Source organism: Castor canadensis, chromosome 9, assembly GCF_047511655.1.
Source record: "Castor canadensis chromosome 9, mCasCan1.hap1v2, whole genome shotgun sequence".
Taxonomy (NCBI): Eukaryota; Metazoa; Chordata; class Mammalia; order Rodentia; family Castoridae; genus Castor; species Castor canadensis.
Genome location: NC_133394.1, coordinates 39,258,459 through 39,281,366, shown reverse-complemented (window position 1 = coordinate 39,281,366; position 22,908 = coordinate 39,258,459). Strand labels below are relative to the sequence as shown.

At 35.8% G+C, this 22,908-nt stretch overlaps 1 protein-coding gene and 1 long non-coding RNA gene across 2 annotated transcripts in view; one reads left to right on the top strand and one right to left on the bottom strand.

The window, feature by feature from the left end:
• The window catches only part of Arhgef38 (Rho guanine nucleotide exchange factor 38), a 127,456-nt gene that overhangs the window by 24,518 nt on the left and 80,030 nt on the right, over positions 1-22,908 (bottom strand). Inside the window, exons 5-7 of the mRNA XM_074041479.1 lie at positions 16,708-16,725; positions 5,309-5,508; positions 631-764 (exon numbers count right to left, since the gene is read on the bottom strand). Of these exons, the coding sequence (XP_073897580.1) occupies positions 631-764; positions 5,309-5,508; positions 16,708-16,725 (352 nt within the window). The remainder of the gene's footprint in view (positions 1-630; positions 765-5,308; positions 5,509-16,707; positions 16,726-22,908) is intronic.
• LOC141410861 (uncharacterized) lies at positions 703-21,847 on the top strand. Its single transcript, XR_012435638.1, has 3 exons — positions 703-840; positions 21,191-21,303; positions 21,397-21,847. It is a non-coding gene; the product is annotated as an uncharacterized lncRNA (long non-coding RNA).

Genomic DNA, 22,908 nt, shown 5'->3' with positions numbered 1-22,908 from the left:
AGGTGGAACACTAGAATCTGCCTTTCAGCAAACTCCTCAGGTAATTCTTAAGCACATTAAAGCTTAAGAACCTTGCTATTCTATCCATTATTTATTAGGGATTGGGAAGAAAGTGGTTCACGCCAGGCTAAACAGCTGACAAAGAACAGTTGCCCTCTACTATAATGTGCATCTGGGGAGTTGGGGGCAGGGAAAGGAAGAGAGAAGAAGCAGGGAAAACATCACACTGTTATGCAACTAAACACTTCTTTAATAGAGGAAAGAAAGAGAAATAAACAGTAAGGGAACCCTAAACAAAAGTGAGATTTTTAAAAACAGAAGTAAAACAGAGATGGAAGGACACTGCCTTGTGGGACACTGTGTGCTGGCTGATGGTAAGTGTCTTGGAGCATTTTTATGCCATGTCCTCATCTTCCCTTTGTCTGCATCCCTAGTGGAAGCATCTTAGATTAAATAGTGTCAATCTCCTCTCCTCCCCACTTGCCCCCCAAAAAAGAAAGAGGAAAAACAAAGAGCACAGGACAATTATCTTGATTTTCAGTGTTCTGGAAACAACAAAACAAAATCTCACAAAAATGTCATTGTTAAGGTTTCCTGGGAAGATGTAGGTGGCCCAAGAAGAAAAATTACCTGTGATTCTCCTCTGGTCAGAATCTTTAGATGATTTGTCACTCTTTTTGATTTCTTGCTAATTGAATGAATATTTAGTTTAGACAATTTGTCTTTAAGTGATTCATCCTCATCATTCTTCTTGTATTTTAGAACTGAAAAGGAAGAATGCAATAGCATATCTGAACATGTGAATCATAGAAGGTGTGCACTTCACTCCAGGCTTTCAAGGTCAGTACTTATTTCAAGATAAGGATCTACATTTTTTTTCTGCAGATGTTATATGTTCTAGCCCTACTGCACAGTCTGTTCTAGCTCCGCTACCCCACTGAACTTCAGAAACTCAGCTATTCAAGGACATTGCTCCTCAAGACTAAAGATTAATTTACCTCCCCCATTAAAGAATTCCCTGGGCTGGGGAAGTAGCTCAGTGGTAGATACTTGCCTAGCATGTATAAAGCCCTGGGATCAATCTCCAGCACAGCAAGAAGGAATGAAGAATGGAGAAAGGGAGGGAGGGAGGGAAGAAGGGAAGGAAAGAAGGAAGGAAGGGAAATCCCTGATATGAGGGCAAAAAGGAAGGAAGGAAGGAAGAGAGGGAGGGAGGGAGGAAGAAAAGAGGGAGGAAAGGAGGGAGGAAAAGAAGGGAAATTCCTCCTTTTTCAGATAATACATCTATTGCCTAGGGCCTCTGGAATAGAGTGTTAGGACCCAAGTAAGGAAAAGACAACTGTACCCATCTTAAGCCAATGTTGTATCCTAAAACAGCTCTTCATATGAGAGTTTGGTGATTTGGGACACATTGGATAACCTCTCTGAGCTTTACTCATTTATCTTTAAAACATTTTTCTTCTCATATTGTTCAAAATGTTTAAGGTTGTAGGTCAAGGTTGTAGGAAAATGGGCAATCATAAGCATAGTTGATAAGGATTAAACCAACACAGTTTTTGTAGAAAAAAAAAATCTGCTCTACAAAATTAAGCATGTACCATTTTGCTTTTATTGCAGCACTTTTTCTATTAATGGGGTATTAGTAGCAATATAAAAGTTTTTCCATAAAGCAATAGTTTAATAAATGATGATATACTCATAAATCAAATACCATGGAACAAAAAATGAAGGCAATATTAATTGGGAGACTGTTCATGATACATGATTGTCTCAAAAAAACACAAAGCTGCTGGAGATGTGCTCAGTGATAGAACCTTGCTTAGCATGGGCAAGGCCCTTGGTTCAATCCCCAGCACCACACACACACAAAATTCAAAAAACAAAAAGCAAACTGTAGCATCATACCTGTTCCAAGGAGGAAAGGAGAGAGAGACAGACAGAGGGAGAGACAGAAACTCTAAAGAAAACAATAAAATGTTAATTATGCAAAATGGACTCAAAGGAGTGGAAAAATTTTACTTTTTAAAACTTTGAAATATTTTAAGCAGACAGAAAAATATAAAGAGTAATGTAACTATCATTTATCTGCCACTGAGTGCTGTCAAATCTTAACATTTTACCATTTATAAGTTTTTATTTAAAAAGTATGAGCTGGGCATGGTGGCTCACTACTGTAATTCCAGCACTCAAGAGGCTGAGGCAGAAGATGGTGAGTTTGAGGCCAGCCTGGGCTATATAATGAAACCCTGCTTCAAAAAATTTTTCTAACAGTGAAGCCTCATCACCATCTTTAATCCCCAAAGGGAATTGTTACACAAAATAATGAGGTTTATTATGTGTGTATCTATTTTTATTCCTTTACTCCATATGCATGGAATTATACAATGCGTAGTATTATTTTGAATGTTTTTAAACTTTATAAAATGCTACCGTATCAAACATACTCTTCTATCACTTTTTTTAGTATTTCTAGTCTGTGGCACTTTAATAATTCATTGTCAATAATTGTCCCAGTCTTATATGAACTGAAGATTGGTTTTATGAATACTAACCTGGATGAATTGAAGAAACTGAAGGCACAACATCCTTTGGGTTGGAAAGAACCTTAGAGATTGACCTGAGAATTTCTTTCTTCTGGGGGAAACTCAGAGGTCCAGGGAAACTATATGATTTGTCTAGGGTAAATCACCAGACAAGTCCCCAAAGCAACCTTATGCAGTGCTCCTCCCTTCAGGACACACAATCTGTTATTTTATCCTTTAACCTTTGAAGTTCTAGCATCAGCCTTACAGTACACAAATCCCAGACCCAGTTTCTGCTTCTCTTAGAACTTGGCTTTAAAGGACTACTTTCTGTAGCCTTGAGCAACAGCCAGATGCTATGGCAATCAGACAGTTGACCTGATGTGCCTGTGAAGATCTGATAGATAGTCCTGACCCTGGATTTGGTGTAAGGGTGAATTATGGGATGTGCAGAATTGGCTCCTAGAATCGCTTGCTAACTTCTCTGGAGACAGATAGAGGAAAGAACCTTGGAAGGATCAACCACTGGCTATCTCCACTGCAGAAGGACAGGAATAAAGAGCATTTCAGAAGGGACTTTTAGCAAACAAATTCTTCATGCTTTGCTCTCCTGCTAGGACCTTGCTCTTAGCATCAATCATAGATCTTTGTCATTGGGTTCTCCTGAGAGAAGGTTACCTTCCCAGGAAGACTGACAGTGCTGCCTTCGGTACTCTGCGCATGGAATTGTGCACTTTGGTTTTGAAAAAGCGAGAGCACACAAGGGAGGGGTGAGGATAGGTAAGACACCTAAAAAACTAGCTAGCATTTGTTGCCCTTAATGCAGAGAAACTAAAGCAGATGCCTTAAAAGCAACTGAGGCCAATAGGAAAAGGGGACCAGGAACTAGAGAAAAGGTTAGATCAAAAAGAATTAACCTAGAAGGTAACACCCATGCACAGGAAATTAATGTGAGTCAATGCCCTGTATAGCTATCCTTATCTCAACCAGCAAAAACCCTTGTTCCTTCCTATTATTGCTTATACTCTCTCTACAACAAAATTAGAAATAAGGGCAAAATAGTTTCTGCTGGGTATTGAGGCGGGGAGAGGGAGGGGGCGGAGTGGGTGGTAAGGGAGGGGGTGGGGGCAGGGGGGAGAAATGAACCAAGCCTTGTATGCACATATGAATAATAAAAGAAAAATGAAAAAAAAAAAAGAAAGTGTTGAGACAGGTATTTAATCCCCGTTTTTCCTTCTTAACATTGTTGACAAAATAGCTTCTGAAGTTGTTCACCTCTGACAGTAACCTAATTATATTTATATAATTAAATAAATACAGATCTTAATTAACTCTTTTTAAAACTCAAATTATATTTTTGAGACTAATCCAATTGGTACACGAACTTTTATTTCATTAATTTATCTTCTTGTAGCATCATAGTGTGTAATACAGTTTATCCATTATCTAGATAACTATGTAAATCTTTTTAAAATTGCATAAACACTGCTAGCTACTAGTACATATCCCTTTGACTACAAAGGCAAGAATCCTCAAAGGGTCATAGAAATTGATTTTCTGGGTCCCTGTTGTGTGCATCTTCAACTTTACTAGATATTGTCAAATTGTTCTCTAAAGTGGCGATTCCAATTTACATTCTCACTTTCAGATTGAGATGTAGCACTTAACATTATCCATTAAAATTTTTTTTCAATTGTTTTGGCTGGAATAGCACGTCATTGTGATTATAATTTTCATTTCCCTGTGATTATAAGTGAAACAGCATTTTAATTCTTGTTGGTCTTTCTGCAAATTGCTTATTTTTATTATTAACCTTTTTATTATAATGTTCTTATTATTTAATATTAATAATTATATATTCTAGACAGTAATCCTTCAATGTTTGTTATTGACCTTTTTATTAGAATGTTATTTAATATTAATAATTACATATTCTAGACAGTGATCCTCTCTGCTGTCTTCAGTTTATGACTTTTACTATGTAGTTTTCACTTTGTGCTTTTGTTATATTTTTAATTTACTGATACAAGTAGTACTTTTTGAATAAACATTATAAATAAAACCAATAAAAACAAATGAAGCTCTAAAGTCCTGCTGTTGCCTTAATGTCAAATTGAGATTTCATATTAGAAGTACAAAGTCAGCAAAGAGCTTTGTGGAAACTAATCACACTGACAGAGGACCCAGGTGTACTACCTCTGAAATACACAGGTCCATGTAAATATCTCCCTTGTTTTGAGAAATACATTCTACGTTAGACATTAATTTTCTTAGATTAAAAATAGTTAAGAATCATTTGTTAATTCTAGAAAGAAGTATACTTGCTCCCACCAGAATAGTAATTATTGCCCCCAGAATGTCCATTCTCCATGTGTCAAGACCAGTGAGCCCACATGGCTCTGGCCCTGCTCCAGCTGCCCTCTGCGCTAGTGTCCCACTGCTACGGCTACCTGGCCATGTCTCCCTACCATGCAGACCTCCAGTGACAGGAGTACTCTTTGCTATGATACTCTTCAGTCCACGATTTATCACCAAGAATGCAGAAATCAAATAAGGCTAAATAGTTAAGTACAGTTGTTTGATTTTTCATCAGTTTTTTTGTGCTTCATGAAACTCTCCTGAATCTGGTTGTCAAGGCATAACCACACTCTGCTCCCCAGCCTCTAACTCTGGATTTCAAGTGGTCACATTCACTGCGACAGAACTATTCAGACACTGTGATTTTCAGAAACATAAGCAGAACCCTCCAATCACGGAAAGCATCCAATCATCATATTTTTCCCTACCCAAGTCTTTCCTTCTTTTAAGCTCATTGATGTTGACATTAATGTCTTTCACAGCAGCAAAGGCGTCCTCTAGTGCTCTATAATCTGGGTGAGAAGGAGGGGTGGAATTCCGAAGTTCACACAGTAGTAGGGGGTATTTCATCACACGCTGGATTGGTTTGATCATCAAAGAGCCCATGTCCAGTAGGTTTGGTTTGCCTCTACAATAGAGACAAGTAATATCAGTTTTACATATATTTATTTTAGCAATTTTTAAAAACTTTTGTGATTTTTAAAAATGATTTCTCTTAAAACTGTTTTCCTCTTTTTGGCTCTGCAAAATTTCCAAATGAAAACAAGAGCGAAAAATGACAGAAAGCATCAAGGTTGGATGACCCTTCTACTAAACAAAAACCTAAAAGAAAATAAACAAGAATATCTATTTACCAAAAAGATTCAAAGCATGATTTTCATTCATGTCCCACTACACACCCTCCCCCCACACACAAACTTTATAAAATTGTGAGGAAACAATTTCAGAATGTGTTTTTCCATGACAACCAAGAAAAATGCAATTTCCTCATTGTGTTTTGTGATTATTAGAGAGGAAAATAAACTTACTATTTTTTAAAAAACTAAACAGATGGCTGGGTCTGGTGGCACATACCTGTGATCCCAGCACTAGGGAGATTGAGGCAGGAGGATGGAAAGCTTGAGGTTAGCCTGGGCTCCATAATGAAAAACTGTCTCAAAATAAAAATCTAAACATATGACTTGCAAGTACGATAAAAGAAAACATTGTCCCCTCTCTCCACAGATTGAGAAACTGCATTTAGATGTTTCAGAGGTTCTGCCACATTTCCTTAAAAAACAAATGCAATAGTTGCCTAATTGTTTTCACTATCACAATCCCTAATCACTACCACATAGTAGCTTTCATGTGAAATTTGTAGCCAACAGGTCTTCAAGACTACACAAAAGTGAGCACTCACACCTGACTCTTCCTTCAGGTGCTTCTGAGGTAAGGGTAGAGCCAGTCTACTGGTCAGGCAGTTCCCAGGACAAAGTTAGCCACAAACTTGGTGAAGCCACTGTCCAAGCCTCTGCCGTTAATCTCTCAGCCAGAAGGCAGTGATTTCTAAAAGCCTCTTTACTCAAAAAGACAAATAAAGAGATGCTGTAAATAAGAAATACACTTTTTAAATCCACAAGAGGTAGACTTTTAATACTTGTATTAAAAATACTAATATGGATAAACAATAGACATGTAATTTGAATAATAAAACAGACATAAAAATTTTGGAACAAATTACAAAAACTTCATCATTAGAAATGGTCTAAAGGCATCTTACAGACCATCTAATTAAACTCTTTATTTGTTACATGACAAACTAAGGAATTTTAATTATCATGTTTACATGCGCACATGCACACAGACATACACAAGTACATAAACACACACACACACCAGTAACTACTACCTCTCCCCATTTTATTTTCATTGGATCACTTATCACTATCTGGAATCGTCTTGCTTCCCTATTTCCCAGCTAATAATCAGTTTCCATCACCACTATATCTCCATCTTGACCTACAGTATTCTCTCAATGCATAACCACAGATTGAGAAATGGGTTCTCAGATTTTGTGTAATGTGCTTTATTTTTTTCCCACCAAGGCTAGATGACAGGTTTGCACCACCATGCCTAGCTTCTTTTTCTTAAGCTGGAGTCTCAAACTTTTTAGCCCAAGCTGGCCTGGAACTACGATCCTCCTGATCTCAGCCCCCACGTAGCTTGGGAATGAGCTGCCTGGTGTCTGGCTTAAAAGACAACACTTTTAAAGGAAAACAAGATAAATATTAAAGGTTTCAAGAGAGTAAAGAATAGCTTTAATATGCATTATCTTGTCCTTCCTACCACATGCACCAACACTATTAAGAAAGGGAGGGAGGTAAGGGTAAGGAGAGAGTGTGTGTGAAAGAGAAGGAACAAAAGAGAAAAAGAAAATCAAGAAGTGGGAGGAAGAGAGAGAATTTGATTATTGGTTTCCAAGAGAATTGAGTGACTACATGAAAAATTAAACTGAAAAATAACTAAAAACATTTTCTAATTGAAGGCATATCAGTGGCAAAATCCTAAAATTTGAAGGAGAGCATTTTCTTTTCATTATTTTTGTTGTTGTCGTGCTGGGGGTACATTATGACATTTACAAAAGTTCTTACAAGATATCATAGTTGAATTCACCCCCTAAAGGACAGTAATTTCTTCACATTTCTAAAGCAGAGATTTCTTCAACAATGTAACAGTTTACACCTTAAGCAGAAATAATTCCCTTAAATAAGAAACAAGTTAGGAATGTCAAAGATATTAACTTCATTAGAGAAAGTTATATTATCTACATGATTCTGGTTAGAATTTCCCCTGAGTTTTTTCTTTGATTATCACCAGATGATGTATTCAAGCATTTAAAACCACTGAAATACTATCAAAACATAAATCTAATCAAGGATTTCAATAAAAAAAATCTAACTCTGATAAAATCACTTATTAGAATGATCTACTTTTATGTGAGTGCTTGTATATTTTTTAGCTAAATAAAACCGCCAAACAAAAGCCTAGGTGTATTAAAGGGTATAGCTGTATCTTGGGGCTGCCCTCCTTTTTTCCATATCTCATCTGTCACAAAACCAGTGTAGGCCTTCAGTTGTCCAAACTTTACTATTACCTCTCTTCCCATTACTCTTTGGCATCAAAGTTCTATTTCCTCCCTTTTATGTTTCAAATGACAACAATAGAAATTATAAATGATTATTGTTTCTTTTTAAAGCATCATAAATGAAAGTCTTAAAAACATCTTTCTCAAAAATGAGAAATTTTCTAAGCACTTCTATCTTCAGACAAACACTATGGACCACTGCCCAAGTGATAAGCAAATGATGTTCTGATATCTGCATCAGACAGACAGCAATATGGTAGAAAAGATAGAGGTTGTGTTATAAGATACTGACACTCCAGACATTTGGTGTTCCAGAGTTCACCCCATCTAATCCCACCTAGTAAAATTAATTCTGATAACTGTGGGAGGCAGATGAGTCCTATGTGTGATATCCCTACATCAGCTGGGGAAGCCAATTATCACCTGTTTGGCCCCACAGTAAGTAACCAAATGTGTAACAATTCCCCATAAATACTGGGCTGAGAACTAGTCCATAATTCTGTTTCAGCTTTCTCTGCCTTATCATGAACACTTTGGTAAGTATTTGGTGCCATAAGTAGCTACACTAATCTCATCATGAATTATTATGGGAACCTTATAGAGTCAAGTAAACACAGCTGGCTTTGTTTGAGCAACATCTAGTTCTGTTGCAATGAGCTTTATATCAAATACAAGAGAAAAGGTTTCACAATGAAAATATAAATGAGATTAGAACAATATAAAAACTATGGTGGAAAACAGAAAAAAAATCAAATATTCAACTGCAGCATATTTATATTTCTTAATTAGAGGGAGAAAAGAGTGTGTCCACAATTATTTTAAACTTCAAATTTTCATATTTGTTTTTTATCCTTTTTTTAGTTGTGCTGGGTGGAGGAACATTGTGGCATTTATAAAAGATCTTGTTTCAAATATATCATACTTGAAATCACGCCTTCACTGTTCTCCTTCATCCCCTCTCCTCCCATTCCTGGAATAGTTTCAACAGATATTTCATATTTGTTTTAAGGTAGTCACAGATATATGCACTGTTACTGATCCTTTTTCAATTTACTCTCCTTATAAAACTTCTCGAATCAACTTTAAAGGAAGCTGTATATTGTTCCACAATAACAAGTAGCAGTTTCCATAAATAAATGGTAGGTAAAATCTACTATTAGTAACTTTTAGAACAGTAAAGATAATGAATGAATAATAACTCATGCAGCAGACCAGAGAGAACCAGTAATATGGAGAGGCAATATTTAATCATTCCTCAAAGTTCATCCATTAGAATTTCTTGGTATCTACAGAAGTGGGGAGTAAGAGCCTGGTGATCAGAATAAGAAGGAGAAACCTCTTTCAGAAACTGCCTAATTCTCAGAGTGCTATAAAAATAAGAGATCATCCGAAGGACTAAGAAAGAACTCTGGGAAATTAAAAGGATAAAAAACAAATAAAATCGTGCAAGTGTCAGAGAAAAATGTTCAGGAACTTCTGAGAAAGAAGATCAAAAATACAAAGGGATAGTAAAGAACTCAAGAAAAGTAGAGGACAGGACTAGGAAGTCAATATCTCGATTCCCAGAAAGAGAGGAGAACAAATAGGAGGAGGAAATCATCAGTGGAAAAGTTTAAAGAAAAGCATGAGTTGGCAGGTTGAAAGTACTGACTAGTGCCCAGAAATGAAATGGAGTCACATCTTGCAATTCATGAAACCGAAGGATGGACTGCAGGAGGTCCCAAAAGGTGATAATTGGCCAAGGAGACACTTCTCCATCCCAGGAGACCTGAGAGATATCTCTGCCCTCAAGTAATACAAAAAGGCTATAAAACCCAATTTCCAACCTGACCCAGGGGACTACCTGTGGGATCCCCCTGCATGCCCCCATGCAGCCTTTCTCTCCTCTTCTCTACAAATAAAATCTTTCTGACATCTGCTGCTGGAGTCTGCCTCTGCTTTCAAACTCAGAGTGGACCCAAGAATCCTGAACACCCGAAAAACCCTGTGTGTCATCTGTGTATCAATGCTTCAAACTACTGAGGACAAAGAAAAGATCCTATAATCCTTCTGAGAAACAAACAGGTACAAACAGATGATAAGAAATCTGAATAAGGTTCAGTTTTCTTACTAACATTGAAAGGTAGAAAATATTGAAGAATTACCTTTAAACTCTGAAGACGAATGATTTTCCCTTTAGAATTCTATGCCCAATCAAACCATTCATCAAGTATCAGAGTAAAATTAAGGTAGGTTGGGCATAAAAGTTCTTCCAATTTTATTACCCGGGACTTCTTTGAGGAATGGAGCAAAGTAGTCAAGGATTTACTCTGCTAAAATGAAGGGGAATCAATACAGGAAAGAAGATGTTGGGAAGGAGAGGTCCTAAAAGACAATTGTGTTCAGTGTCAGCAGTCCAAACTCAACAGGCCTGAGGGCCCTGGGAGAGGCTTTTCTAGGAGGATAAAATTTATAGCAGACACAACGCATCTGCTTGCCTTCGAAGGTGACTTAGTTAACGGGAAGTGAGTTTGGCATTAATGATTAATACAAAGAAAATGACAAGTTGAAGAAGAGGACAGTCAACAATTGTTAACCCCCAGAAAAACTAGTCATAGTTTACTCCAAGATTCTATTCGGAAATTTACCCAGATAAGATATAATTCAAATGTTGATAAGATATAATTCAAATGCTGATAATTGCTTCACTAAATAACAATGTAACAAAGAGAGAATGGAAAGATGAGGGAAGTGTGTGTGTGTGTGTGTGTGTGTGTGTGTGTGTGTGAGCGCACGCGCACAGGTACTGGAAATGGGGATAGGAAAGAGATAAATTATTGTCTTCCATGGTAAAAATTCGACAAAAAAGACCTAAAAAAGAAAAAAAAAAAAAAAACAAGCCAATCATGTTTTTAGGCACATGAACAGAAATTGCAAAATAATCAGTTAAAAGACACTAACGTGTTCTGGTGAGGAGGAACATTTAAGAGCAGGCAAGAGAAAAGACTATTTTCCATAACAAATTTTACAAAGCCATTTGCCTTTTAAAAAAAGGAAACATACAAGAATACTTGGGAAAATTCTGAAAAATTACTAATCTGAAACTACTCATACTAAAAAATAGTATAGTTACAAAAATAAAAGCAGTTGTTACTAGTACACATACACACAAATGAGCAGCAAAAAATGTAAAATCAAGAGATAGATTTATGTATGTGAGTTGAGTACATGGTAAATATGGCATTCCTTTGCATTGGAAAAATGCATTCTTCAGTATCAGGCATTGTGATAATTAAATAGGAATATACAAAAAGTAAAAGTGGATTTCTGGGCTGGGGACATGGCTTAAGTGGTAGAGTCCTTGCCTACCAAGTGTTAGGCCCTGAGTTCAATTCCCGGTACTGAAAACAAATAAATAAAAACATATAATAAAAATGATTGCCACATTAGTAATTCTTAACATCAAAATACTTTCCACGTAGATCAAATATTCAATTGTTGAAACCATTTGGGGGTGGAAATGTAGCTCAGTGATAATATGCATGGTTACCATGTGTGAGACCCTGGGTTCAACTCCCAGAACCAAATAAAGACAAAAAGAAAAGAAGAAAAAAGAAACCACATAGGAACATGAAGAAAACATGAGATTACACTTTCAAAACTAATATTGAAGTTGCTAAGCATGGAATAAAATCTAAAACATATAGTAAAAATGGTAAATCTAAAAATTCAGATCTGCAAAATTGTACAGATGAAAACGAAACCAGAATCATCCACAAATTATGTTAAATGTCCAATAATAAGCTCGAAAATTATTTAGTGCATGAAAAGAGTTAATATACTAGTTTATTAAAGAGACATAAATCTATTAGGTTAACATCTCAGTAAAAGTGACCATTAGCAATGAAATACAAATGGTTAAACATAAAAATGCTCAAGATGATCAGTAATGCAAATTAAAACAACAAAAAAACATTTGTGGCCTATTACATTGTCACAATGTAAATATAAAAATATTAATTGTATTTAGTGTTGATAAGTAGTGGATAAATAGAAAACTCACTTATGGATAATGGGAATATAAATTAACTCAACTTTTCTGAAATTTTCTGACAAGTCCTCAAAAGCCCTTTGATCTAGCAATTTTGCTTTTGGAAATTCACCTTAAGCAAATAATCAGATTATTTATACAAATATCATGCATAAAAACGGACACAAAACATCAATGTTTATAAGACAGACAATTCAACTCTCAGTAAGGGTTTGACAAACTAAATTATGGTGTGTGTGTATCATAAAGAATATTATGCAATTATAAAAATGTGGATTTATCAAAACTACACTAAGATTTCATCTCACCCCGGTTAGAATGGTTGTCAAGAGCAACAACAATAACAAATGCTGTTGAGGATGCAGTAAAACAGGAATCCTTATACACTTTGGTGGGAATGCAAATTAGTACAACCATTATGGAAAGCAGTATGGAGACTCCTTAAAAAGCTAAAAATAGAACTGGCATATGATCCAGTGACATCACTCTTCGGTATATATAAAAGGAACATAAGTCAGGATATAGTGGAGACACTTGTACACTAATGTTTATTGCAGCACTGTTCACAATAGCCAAGTTATGGAAACAATCCAGATGCCCTACAACTGATGAATGGATCAAGAAAATGTGATAGATAGATGATAGAAAGATAGATATAGATGTATGCATGTATATATATATATGTTTATGTTTATGTTTATGTGTATGTATATATGTGTTATATATATGTGTGTGTATATATATATATATATATATATATATATATATATATATCATATTTTCTTTGGCGTTTTATTCAGCCATTAGGAAAAATGACACTGTGTGGTTGGAAGGTAAATGGATGCAATTGGAGGACATCATGTAAAGTGAAGTAAGCCAGTCTCAGAAAGACAAAGGCCACATGTTTTCTCTCATATGTGAAAGATAGATTCAAAGGTAAACATACACAAAACAAACATGATCATATACAAACTTATATGTAGAACAAGTTTGTAACAGTGGGACTACTCTGTGGAACCTGACGGAGGAGGAAATGGAAAAAGAGAATGATAAAGCATCAGCAATATGGAAATACATAATATCTGTGTAGGTAGAGGATAAAATATGTATTGAAAGTTGTTGAATAATGGAGGTTGAAAGGGAAATGGTAAGGGAGAGTAATGGAAGGGGGTGAACTGACCAAAGTAAAGTATACTCACAGTGGGGATACATTGAGAAACCCCTTTGAACATTGAGTTACGAATTAGTCATGAAAGACAGGACTATAAAAATAGGTACAGTGTGTGGGGGTCCTTGTAGGAGGGAAGAAGGTGAATAAAGGAGATGAAGGTGAGGGAATATGGTTGATGGACTTCATATATGAAATAGAACAAGGACACCTCTTGCAATTGCTTTAAGTGGGGTAGGGTGGTTGTGAGGAAATGGAAAAAGAGAATGATAAAGCATCAGCAATATGGACATACATAATATCTGTGTAGGTAGAGGATAAAATATGTATTGAAAGTTGTTGAATAATGGAGGTTGAAAGGGAAATGGTAAGGGAGAGTAATGGAAGGGGGTGAACTGACCAAAGTAAAGTATACTCACAGTGGGGATACATTGAGAAACCCCTTTGAACATTGAGTTACGAATTAGTCATGAAAGACAGGACTATAAAAATAGGTACAGTGTGTGGGGGTCCTTGTAGGAGGGAAGAAGGTGAATAAAGGAGATGAAGGTGAGGGAATATGGTTGATGGACTTCATATATGAAATAGAACAAGGACACCTCTTGCAATTGCTTTAAGTGGGGTAGGGTGGTTGTGAGGGAATCTAACCAGTATACAATGTAAGCCTATTTGGAATTGTCACAATGAACCCCCACCCCGTACAATGAATATATCCTAATAAAAATGAAGGAAAAATGTGGATTATGTTTACTGACATGGAAAGACTCCCATTATGAGCTCATGGATGAGGTAGCAAGTTCACATGTAGGAAATAAATAGTGGTCCTATTTTGCTCAATGTGCATGTAAAGAAAAAAAACTGTAGGAACATGAGACAGATTGCAATGTGACAATGTTACAGTGTTTAACTCTAGAACATGGCTACCAATTATTGTCACTGTCCTCATTTTTATTTCCTTTATTTCACAGTGTTACAAAGAAAAGAGGAAGATCACCTACACCATTTTGAGATTAATAGGAACTCTGAGACCAAAGATGGGAATAACTGGTCAGACAGGGCACATATATAGAAAAAATTAAAAATGAAGATAATAAAATATTGCATTTCTGGAGATGGTTAAATTTAGAATAGCCATTTTCTTTCTTGTTTATGAGATCTGTACCAGATACTTTCTTGAGGTCTCTCTAGTGGGTGATTCTATGATTATTCTGGATACTTTTTCTTTAATGTTTATGTAAGATTATAAGTCAAAGTAAACATTTTAGAATTTATAAATACCTTTGACTTTCTCTTTTCCTCAAATGTAGATTATAAGAAAAAATAGGTGATTTTCACTTGTTGTAAAGGATTTTTTTTGGATAGTGTTGAAAATCCCACATCTCTTAAATACCCTCTTGGCTGCAGCAAGCCTGACTTCACCACGAGGGAGTCCAATATTTACACAGCACTTGACATTGCCCTTTGCCCTTTTCTGTAGCAGCATGTGTGCTTCATGACCTCAGTAAGAGGAACAGGAGGGAAATAACTCATGCCCAACTTGACTTTGATGTTCATTCAGTCACATGCTGTGATTGCTCTTCCTCTCTTTTAATTCTTGATGTATAGAATCTGCTAGAGGGGCCATAACTAACCCTGCTAACTCCTATACAGCAGGATGGCTGCAAAAGCCAGGACAGGGTTTTAAGCAAGTGTTTCAGAATACAATGTGCTGTTCAAGTATTCTGCATGTTAACAGCATCTAGAGTATTTTCCTTTCCTACTTTGAATCTCTCTCTCTTCCTCCTCTCTCATTATTTTGGCATTGGGTGTAAAGGCCTTAGGAAGAGAAACCCAAGCAGAATTTGTGGCACTTGAATTTCCTCTCTAACACCCAGTCACATGAAGCTATAGTCCTTGGCATAATGGCAGGGACACAGACTTTATGATGAGACACTTTCAACCCTCAGCAACTATCAAGAGAAGCCCTCTGGCTCTGGTAGGACCGAAAGGTTCCATACCTCTGCTAACTCAAATGATCTCAGGATTGGAAACTTAAAACAACTCTACTCATATTTGGTTATCCTAGAGAGTATTTTTTTCTTTCTGAAGAAAAGACTTGTAAAGTGGGTACCTTCTCTCCCATTCCCTTTAAGTAGTACTGGGGATTGAATCTAGGGCCTTGTGCTTGCTAGGCAGTGATGTAACACATTTTTGCTGTCCCCAGAACTTCTTGCTTTTAGTTATTTTTTAGGTAGGGTCTTGCTTTTTGCCTGGGGATGGTCTTGGCCAGAAATCCTCCTACCTACACCTTCCAAGCATCTAGGATTTCGGGCATGTATCACCTTTCCCAGACAGTGGGTGCCAATTTGACATCTCAAAAATCAACTTCTCAATTTGGCTGAGCCTTGGTCTACAGGTCTCCTATGGTGCTGATTCCTCTATTTCAGCTCTGGAATTTTTTCCCTCCTTGTGGTGGGTCTGCATCCAGGTACGAAAGATAGGTATTTATGGCTTAAACTAATACAATTTCTATTTTGTTAATTTTATATTTCTTTGCATAAACTCTCTTGACTTTGAGACACATACACACACACACACACACACACACACACACACACACAAATACAGATGCAGAACTCAGGACCCTGAGACTGTGACCAGGCTGAGCCAAACCTGCTTTTCAAAGTCCTGGTAAATTTGAGTTTGTATTTAAGCCAGGATCATTCTTTCAGTATTAAACAGGCTGTACATATGTTTCTTCTAGAGAAGTGGACAACTTCCAGAGTGTGTATATGTTGTTTTTATAAAATAAGTTCTATATTGTCCTATTAGCCATCTATTTCACCTTAATATTCTATTTCTATACCATGTGTGTATATGATTTTTCTTTTTCCTTCTCCAAAATCACACAAGAGTCTAAAATGGAAGAAACCCAATACTTTAGCATAACGCATAAGGAAGCTTTTCTTGTGTATCAGTCTTTGAAACCTTCAAAACATTATGGTATTAACTTGAGATTTTTTTAAAAGACTTATGTTGTTCTGAGGAAGGACTGTTTCTGGACACATTAAAATTCCTAATGATGTATAAGAATCAGCAGTTCTTGAGAGTTCCTGGTACCAGCAAACTTGACTAATTTATGTATCAGGATTACTCATAAAAGTTCAGTAAAATACGTGTGGTAATTCAGCATGTAAGAACACCTCAGACGAATTAGAAATAGAGTACTATTGAATGGGATAGACCAACAATGTCTGTGGTAAATGCCTTTGCAATCTTGATTTTATCTAATACAAGGAATATGCTTGATTCCAAATCTAAAAAATTCTGATATGTTCAGAAGTATTCAAGTAGATTTCCCGTGCTTTTTATATTTGATTTCCATTATTTTGAAAAAAGTACTTAGCATAATCATTGCCTCCAACTGCTCTGATTTGATAAATATACAATTTATACATGCATCAAAGCACCAAATTGGACCACATAAATATATGTAATTATAAATGTTAATTGAAAATGTACTTACTCTTGAATGTATATTGTCCTGTAAGAGAGGGGAAAACAGTAAATTCATGTAAATACACGTATTTGAGATAATATGCAACATTATAAAACCTTTAAAATTTTTATTAAGTAAAATAAAGTAGCACATTTCATGAATGTTCAATGGAATTAGTCTCATTGGTTTATAATCATGTCCTTAAAATCTTATTTTACTGTATTTGTCATTTTTGCTTCACACATTGTGTAAAATCAAAAACTGTTGATTCTGATTATAGTTAGTTAAGGTTAATAATTTGAAAATGGCTTTAAATTCAAATTTTTCTCTACTTTATGGAAAAACCTATTAAATATAATAATGGGAGAAACCAAGATTATAAGATTACAAAAGAAATGTTTCAGTGACTAGCAGAAAACTATTATTAAGTGCTCTATAAAATCTCTACACAGTTTTAGGTAGATTATGAACCATTTACCTACTCAATGAATAATTCTTGAAAAGCTGTCAGTAAGTTATACACAGCTTTTGTGACTGCCATTTTGCTCATGTAAAACCAAGATCCTTCCAGGGTACAGCACTCTCCTCCCATGACCCGCTTCTCCTTCCACCTCATTTCCACCCCACTTCCCAGCATTCCCCTCTTCTCCTTGCACACAGACTGCTGAGTATACTCTGGCCCCCAGGTCTTGCACTTGCTGTTCTTTTGTCCAGATTTCTCCCCCTCCAGACATTCATGTAACTTATTCCTTTATCCTTTTCACAGCCATGCTCAAATGGCCCTTCCCAATAGATCCTTTCCTAACCAACCTTTCAAAACTTGCTCTCTGTCTCACACCACCTCTTTATTACCATTCCCTATTTTATTTCTCTCCATAACAAATTGTTACATTTTCATATACTATATAACTTCTTTTTTTAGTTATTGACTGTCTCTCCCCCAACCCAGTAAAGAATTTCTGCTTAATTTGTTCATTGATATGGCCCTAATCTCTAAAAAGTGACTGACATTTATGCCAAGTTTGTTAGCACACACCCATAAGCCCAGTCTCCTCAAGAGGCTGAAATAGTAAGTACCAAGCTCAAGGGTGGTTTGGGCTACACAGTGAGTTCCAGACCATCCTGAGATATTTAGGGAGACCCTTTCTCAAAATAAAAAAAATTTCAGAAAACAAAAATCCAAAACAAAGAAGTGACTGGCACTTGGTAGGAACTTAAAACATTTGTCAAATTAGTTAACAGTAAAATAGTGGGAATTTAATCAGGTTAAATGTTAGGAATAAAGGAGGTGGAAGTTTTTCTATAAAAGTCTCATGTGGCTATCAAGAAACAAAATAACAACGGTGTTTGTAACCTAATCAACATGGCCTCTGGTTTTCAATCTTTTGCAATACAATGAATGTTTTCAGTATAAAAAAATTGCATAATTGCATTCTGTAATAGTAGATGATATTTTTGTATTCAGTGATTGAGAAAAAATTAATGATAAATACCTGTTCTGAATTTCATGATTTTTAACAGGTTTAGTGAGTTTAAAGAATAATCCCAGTACTCTAAGTTGTGGAAAACATAGGTAAACTTGCAGGAAGCAATTGTCGGTCTTCAGACATGTATATATAAAGGATTCCTATATATCCTAAAAGAACTAGGTTTGATAATTTTAAGATCCACTACATGGGAATCAAGAACAGAATGATAACTTTCCAAAAACCAACAGCTGCCATATCTTAGGAAAATATTAACTGCTGTTTAAAGAACTCTTCTACTACCTGGACCAACACCTCCTTCCAATCATGTCCTATATGCTCACACTTTCCCTAATTTCTATTCTCTTATCATGGTGAGATTCATTTGCCAAGAATTCTTTGTTGGTAATAGATCAGAAGATTTGGAGGAGATAAGTAAAAATAAAAACACAATTTTCCATGGAAACATGCACGTGAACAACGTGATTATTTAGAACCCAAAGTATATACTTTGAAGTTGAAAGAAAACATTACTGTTTTAACTCCTAGAGATGGAATTTTTTTTCTCTTTCTGTTTCATTTATTTCAAACAAATATCGTAAATGCTATAATATAAAGTAAATATTGTGTTTAATGCAACATCACATTTCGTAAAAAGGATCCCGAGAAATTTTCTGATGGGGGCCCACAATCTATAAGGGAGTGACACTGCATTGTCAGTTCTTTTTATTTGCTCACCATTAAAAAAAATCTCTCTTTTAGGCTAACACTTTGCAGAAGCTAATCCCAGACAAGGAGGAAGTTAAATTACATCCATTTACCCTTTTAGGGAATAGAGTAATTTAATATACCCACTACTCCACCTCCTCCCCTATGGATTCATTGCAATTTAACTCTCAAAAGAGGTTTTTGTGTGACTGTTCCCTAAAGATTATGGTCTGTGCTCAAACACAAGGCCATATAATAAGTAACTGAAAGAATTTCCAAATGTGATTTTATTTGTACTTGAAGCACTCCATTTAGAACAGTAAGCGTACAATGAGGTGAATAAATTGAAATGTATGTCTTTAGATTTGGAATGGTGAAGCACAGGAGTGATGTGAGCAAAGTACCCAGATGACAGAAGTTGGATGTATTCCTCCTTAGAATGATGGCCTTGGTTAGCAGAAAGATAAATATAGATAAATTTATGATAATGAGGCATAAGCTAGAAGTGTGTCTCCCATCTACCAAAACACTTAGAAAAGTTCTTTTATTCTTTTTCTCTTCCAAAGTAAACAGATCTTTGGGGCCTCTGACATGCAATAGGAACTTTAGCAGCAGACAGGCTATTCTAATTATAGTTACACTTGCATTTATAGCCATTCTATTTTCACTTTTGTTATAACAGATCAGAAACCTTAAATAACTCCACAGAAGCTAAGTAAGCAGGTCTTTAGCAAACAACTTCCATGTCTCTTGAGACTATATTAATACAGTATTACATACAGTCTTAAGGGTTATTAATGCTACTCTGTAAACATTCCTTGTTAAATAAATAAAAATTTGCAATTTCTGATTTCCAGGCTATCAATGCAGATGTGGATAGTTTTAGTCTATTCTTTCTTATGCTCTCCAAACTCCGAAATTGCTGCTTAGATTTTCTCTATTTATATTGATGAAAAAAAGCCCGCCTGCTTCAAGGAAAGCAGTGAGTGAGCGTCGTAGGCATGATTTTCCTCTAACGTAGTTCTCAAGTGTGTATCCAAAAGCTCCTGAGGGTGCTTGGTAAAAGTACAGATCCTGGACTGTACCAATACCCATCCTATTTTTGGTCTGGGGGAAAACAGACCAAACTGCACTTCTAACGTACTTTCCTGGTGAATCTGGGACAGGCAACTCACACACCAGAAAACACTGTCCTGAGATTCCAAAGAAATTCAAAATTATTTTCTGGATACAAATATTATTCTATCTTTTGAATGATAATGGGCTTCAAAAAATAACCAAGTGTTATGAACTTGAATCCATTACAATACCAAGCAATATCTCTGCCACCTTTTCAGAAATTAGTTTTGAACTGCACCTACTCAGGCAGCTTCTGGAACGCTAGTTAAATAAACTCCCATATTGTTATTAAACTTTCCAGATGGGTTTATCTCCCCAACTCAAGTTTGTGCTCCTGGGAGGTAAGAACTATGTTTATATATTTTTTAAAAAATATTTTCAACATTATCTAGTGTTCTTAATAAATATTTATTAGGCCCTCAATAAACATTTTAATTTTGAATAAAATGCAACTTAAGTTGCTTTAAAATCTGCTTTAGCTCCTGAGGCATGAAGCCATCTCTCTTGTGGATATTGCTTCAAACCAAGTTGTTCCAATATCTCTTTGCACGGTAGAAAATGAAGGCCAAACCTAATATTCATTAGAAATGGCAACTGCTTGTGTGCTCCTTTATTTAGCCACTAGGAAATGGCAGAATGACAGTAATAGCTTTGACTGATTATTTGTCAAGGGAAAACCAAGCCCTCGGGGTGTTCCAGACTCTTTTTGGCCTATAAACCTGTTTGAAAACCTGTTTCTCAGAATTTAAAGCTTAGCTCAATTGAGGTCAGTAATGCCAATATTTCTACCGCTCTCAGCCTTTAGGCAGACCAGTACAATTTATCATTAACTTTATTTTCATGGAAAGGCAACTTTTGGGAAAATAGCTCCAAGTTAAACTATTTTATTTTGATTTTCTTTCCCTTAAGAAATAGTTCTGCCAATATTGCTTCCTTTGAATTTTGTGCTTTCTAAACCTTAAACACCTTCCAGTGGCTGAAAGTATTTCCAAAAATCAGCATGGTTCTGAATTCACAAAATTTGGGCATCACAGGACAATAACTTGGAACTTTCAGAAAAAGACCAAATAAACCATTGAGCCTGAAAGTAATCTTCAGTAATTGGAACTTTATGAGGTTTCAAAATTACCTCTGCTTTTAACTGCATTTTAGGGGTGTGGTACTAAGTTGTACTGTATAGAGGACACTCTGACAGGATCTATTTTTTTTTCTCCTAGAAGTCAAAAGCTGATGAATAAACCAATATTCATCCTCATCTGAACAGACAGCTTCACTCCTGGTTGGCAGATAGGAGCACATGCCTAAGGTAGATTAACCACATCCTCTCCAGGTAAGGACTTCGAGGCATCCCCAGGGTTGGATTTGTGGTGATGATCCAAGGAGTTAGTTTTTCATTTCCTATAGGATTTCTCTTTTGAAACAGCAGGTAATTGACCCAGAAGGAACACAAGTATAAGAAAGGGAAAAGAATCCACACTTTAAGAACAGTCTCTGGATGAAGACACTGCCAGTCAAGTGTTCATCAGAGCCCTGACTGTATTAGGATGAGGACCAGCCGACCAGCCTGCTTCCATTGTCTGTCATGTAAGAAGTAATGCCAGGATAAATTGCTTGAACATTAAAAAAATGGGATCTGGGGGAAGTGGCTCAAATGGTAAAGCATCTGCCTAGCAACTGCAAGGCCCTGAACTCAAACTCCAGTACTATGAAAAATAATTATTTCTTTACTTTCCCATGATATTAAATCACTTAGAACTTCCGTGTTTTAATATTTAGAATACTTGTCAAGTGTTCTAAACATGTTCCTCATTTTAGAAGAAACTCTGCCATTTGCTATTTCAGTCATAGTTTATATTTGTTTCTTTCAATATTCAAAATAAAATCCACATAGAGATAGATAAAAAAGATTTCTCTTCTATTTCTAGAATGTTAAGAAGGAAAGTGGCTCAAGATAGATATTCATTGGATTAAATCCTGCCACTTATTTAGGGTAGGGAAAATATTCACTCACATTTAGGACATCATTATTTTTCCTAAGCAGGAAAAAGCAGTAGATTTAGAGGACATTGCTCCTGATATGTGAATTTATTAAGGTGAATACAAGTTCCAACTTTAATTTTTCTCTAAACTAACATGAACTAAGCTGAAAATAGAAATAATTAACTAAAGCCACTCATCACATATTATACATATTATATTTGCCTTATCTGATCATCTTGAATCCTTTATAAGGAGTATATAAGGGCTTATTTACTTTTGTTTTCTTAGATGTTTGCCATAGCACACACACCAAATAAATGCTCACAATTTAGTGACTTGAATATATTCTTTTCTAAGATATGAAAAAATGGTTAAAGAGCTGCAATTTCTTAATGGCCAGTAGAGGGCAATAAAGTTGAAATTTTATTTCAGTATTTATTATTTAATTCATTAGGTCTTATTTAAACCCACTTCCAGATCCCATTCTGTCCTGGAAAGACTTCCTCTAGAGTAGTCTCATGATTTCACTGTAGTGCCACTATACCGTGGTAGGCCCCCTCTGCTTTCTCCTAACCTCCACACAATAAACAAGTGACTGTACTAGAGTCAGACTGCTGTGCATTGATTTACACACCACACCTCCCTCTGGTTGTTTTATCCTTAACTAATCACGGTCATTTGACAATGGTTAATCCTTAAAAGTAAAAGACCAAGGAGAACTCTGGATAAGATGGAGAATAGGGGAGTGGTTTTAGTTTTCAGCTTCATGTGGTAGGAAACTGTATGTACAGTAAGATACCAATCTCTAAAAGAATTGGCCCAAACATAGGCCCATTACTTATGCATACATAAAGATCAGAAGAAAAATTATGGTTAACAATTGATGCTAGAATATTAAGATTTTTAAAAATCTTATTTATAATTTCTTATATTTTTCAGATTTTATAGGGAATAG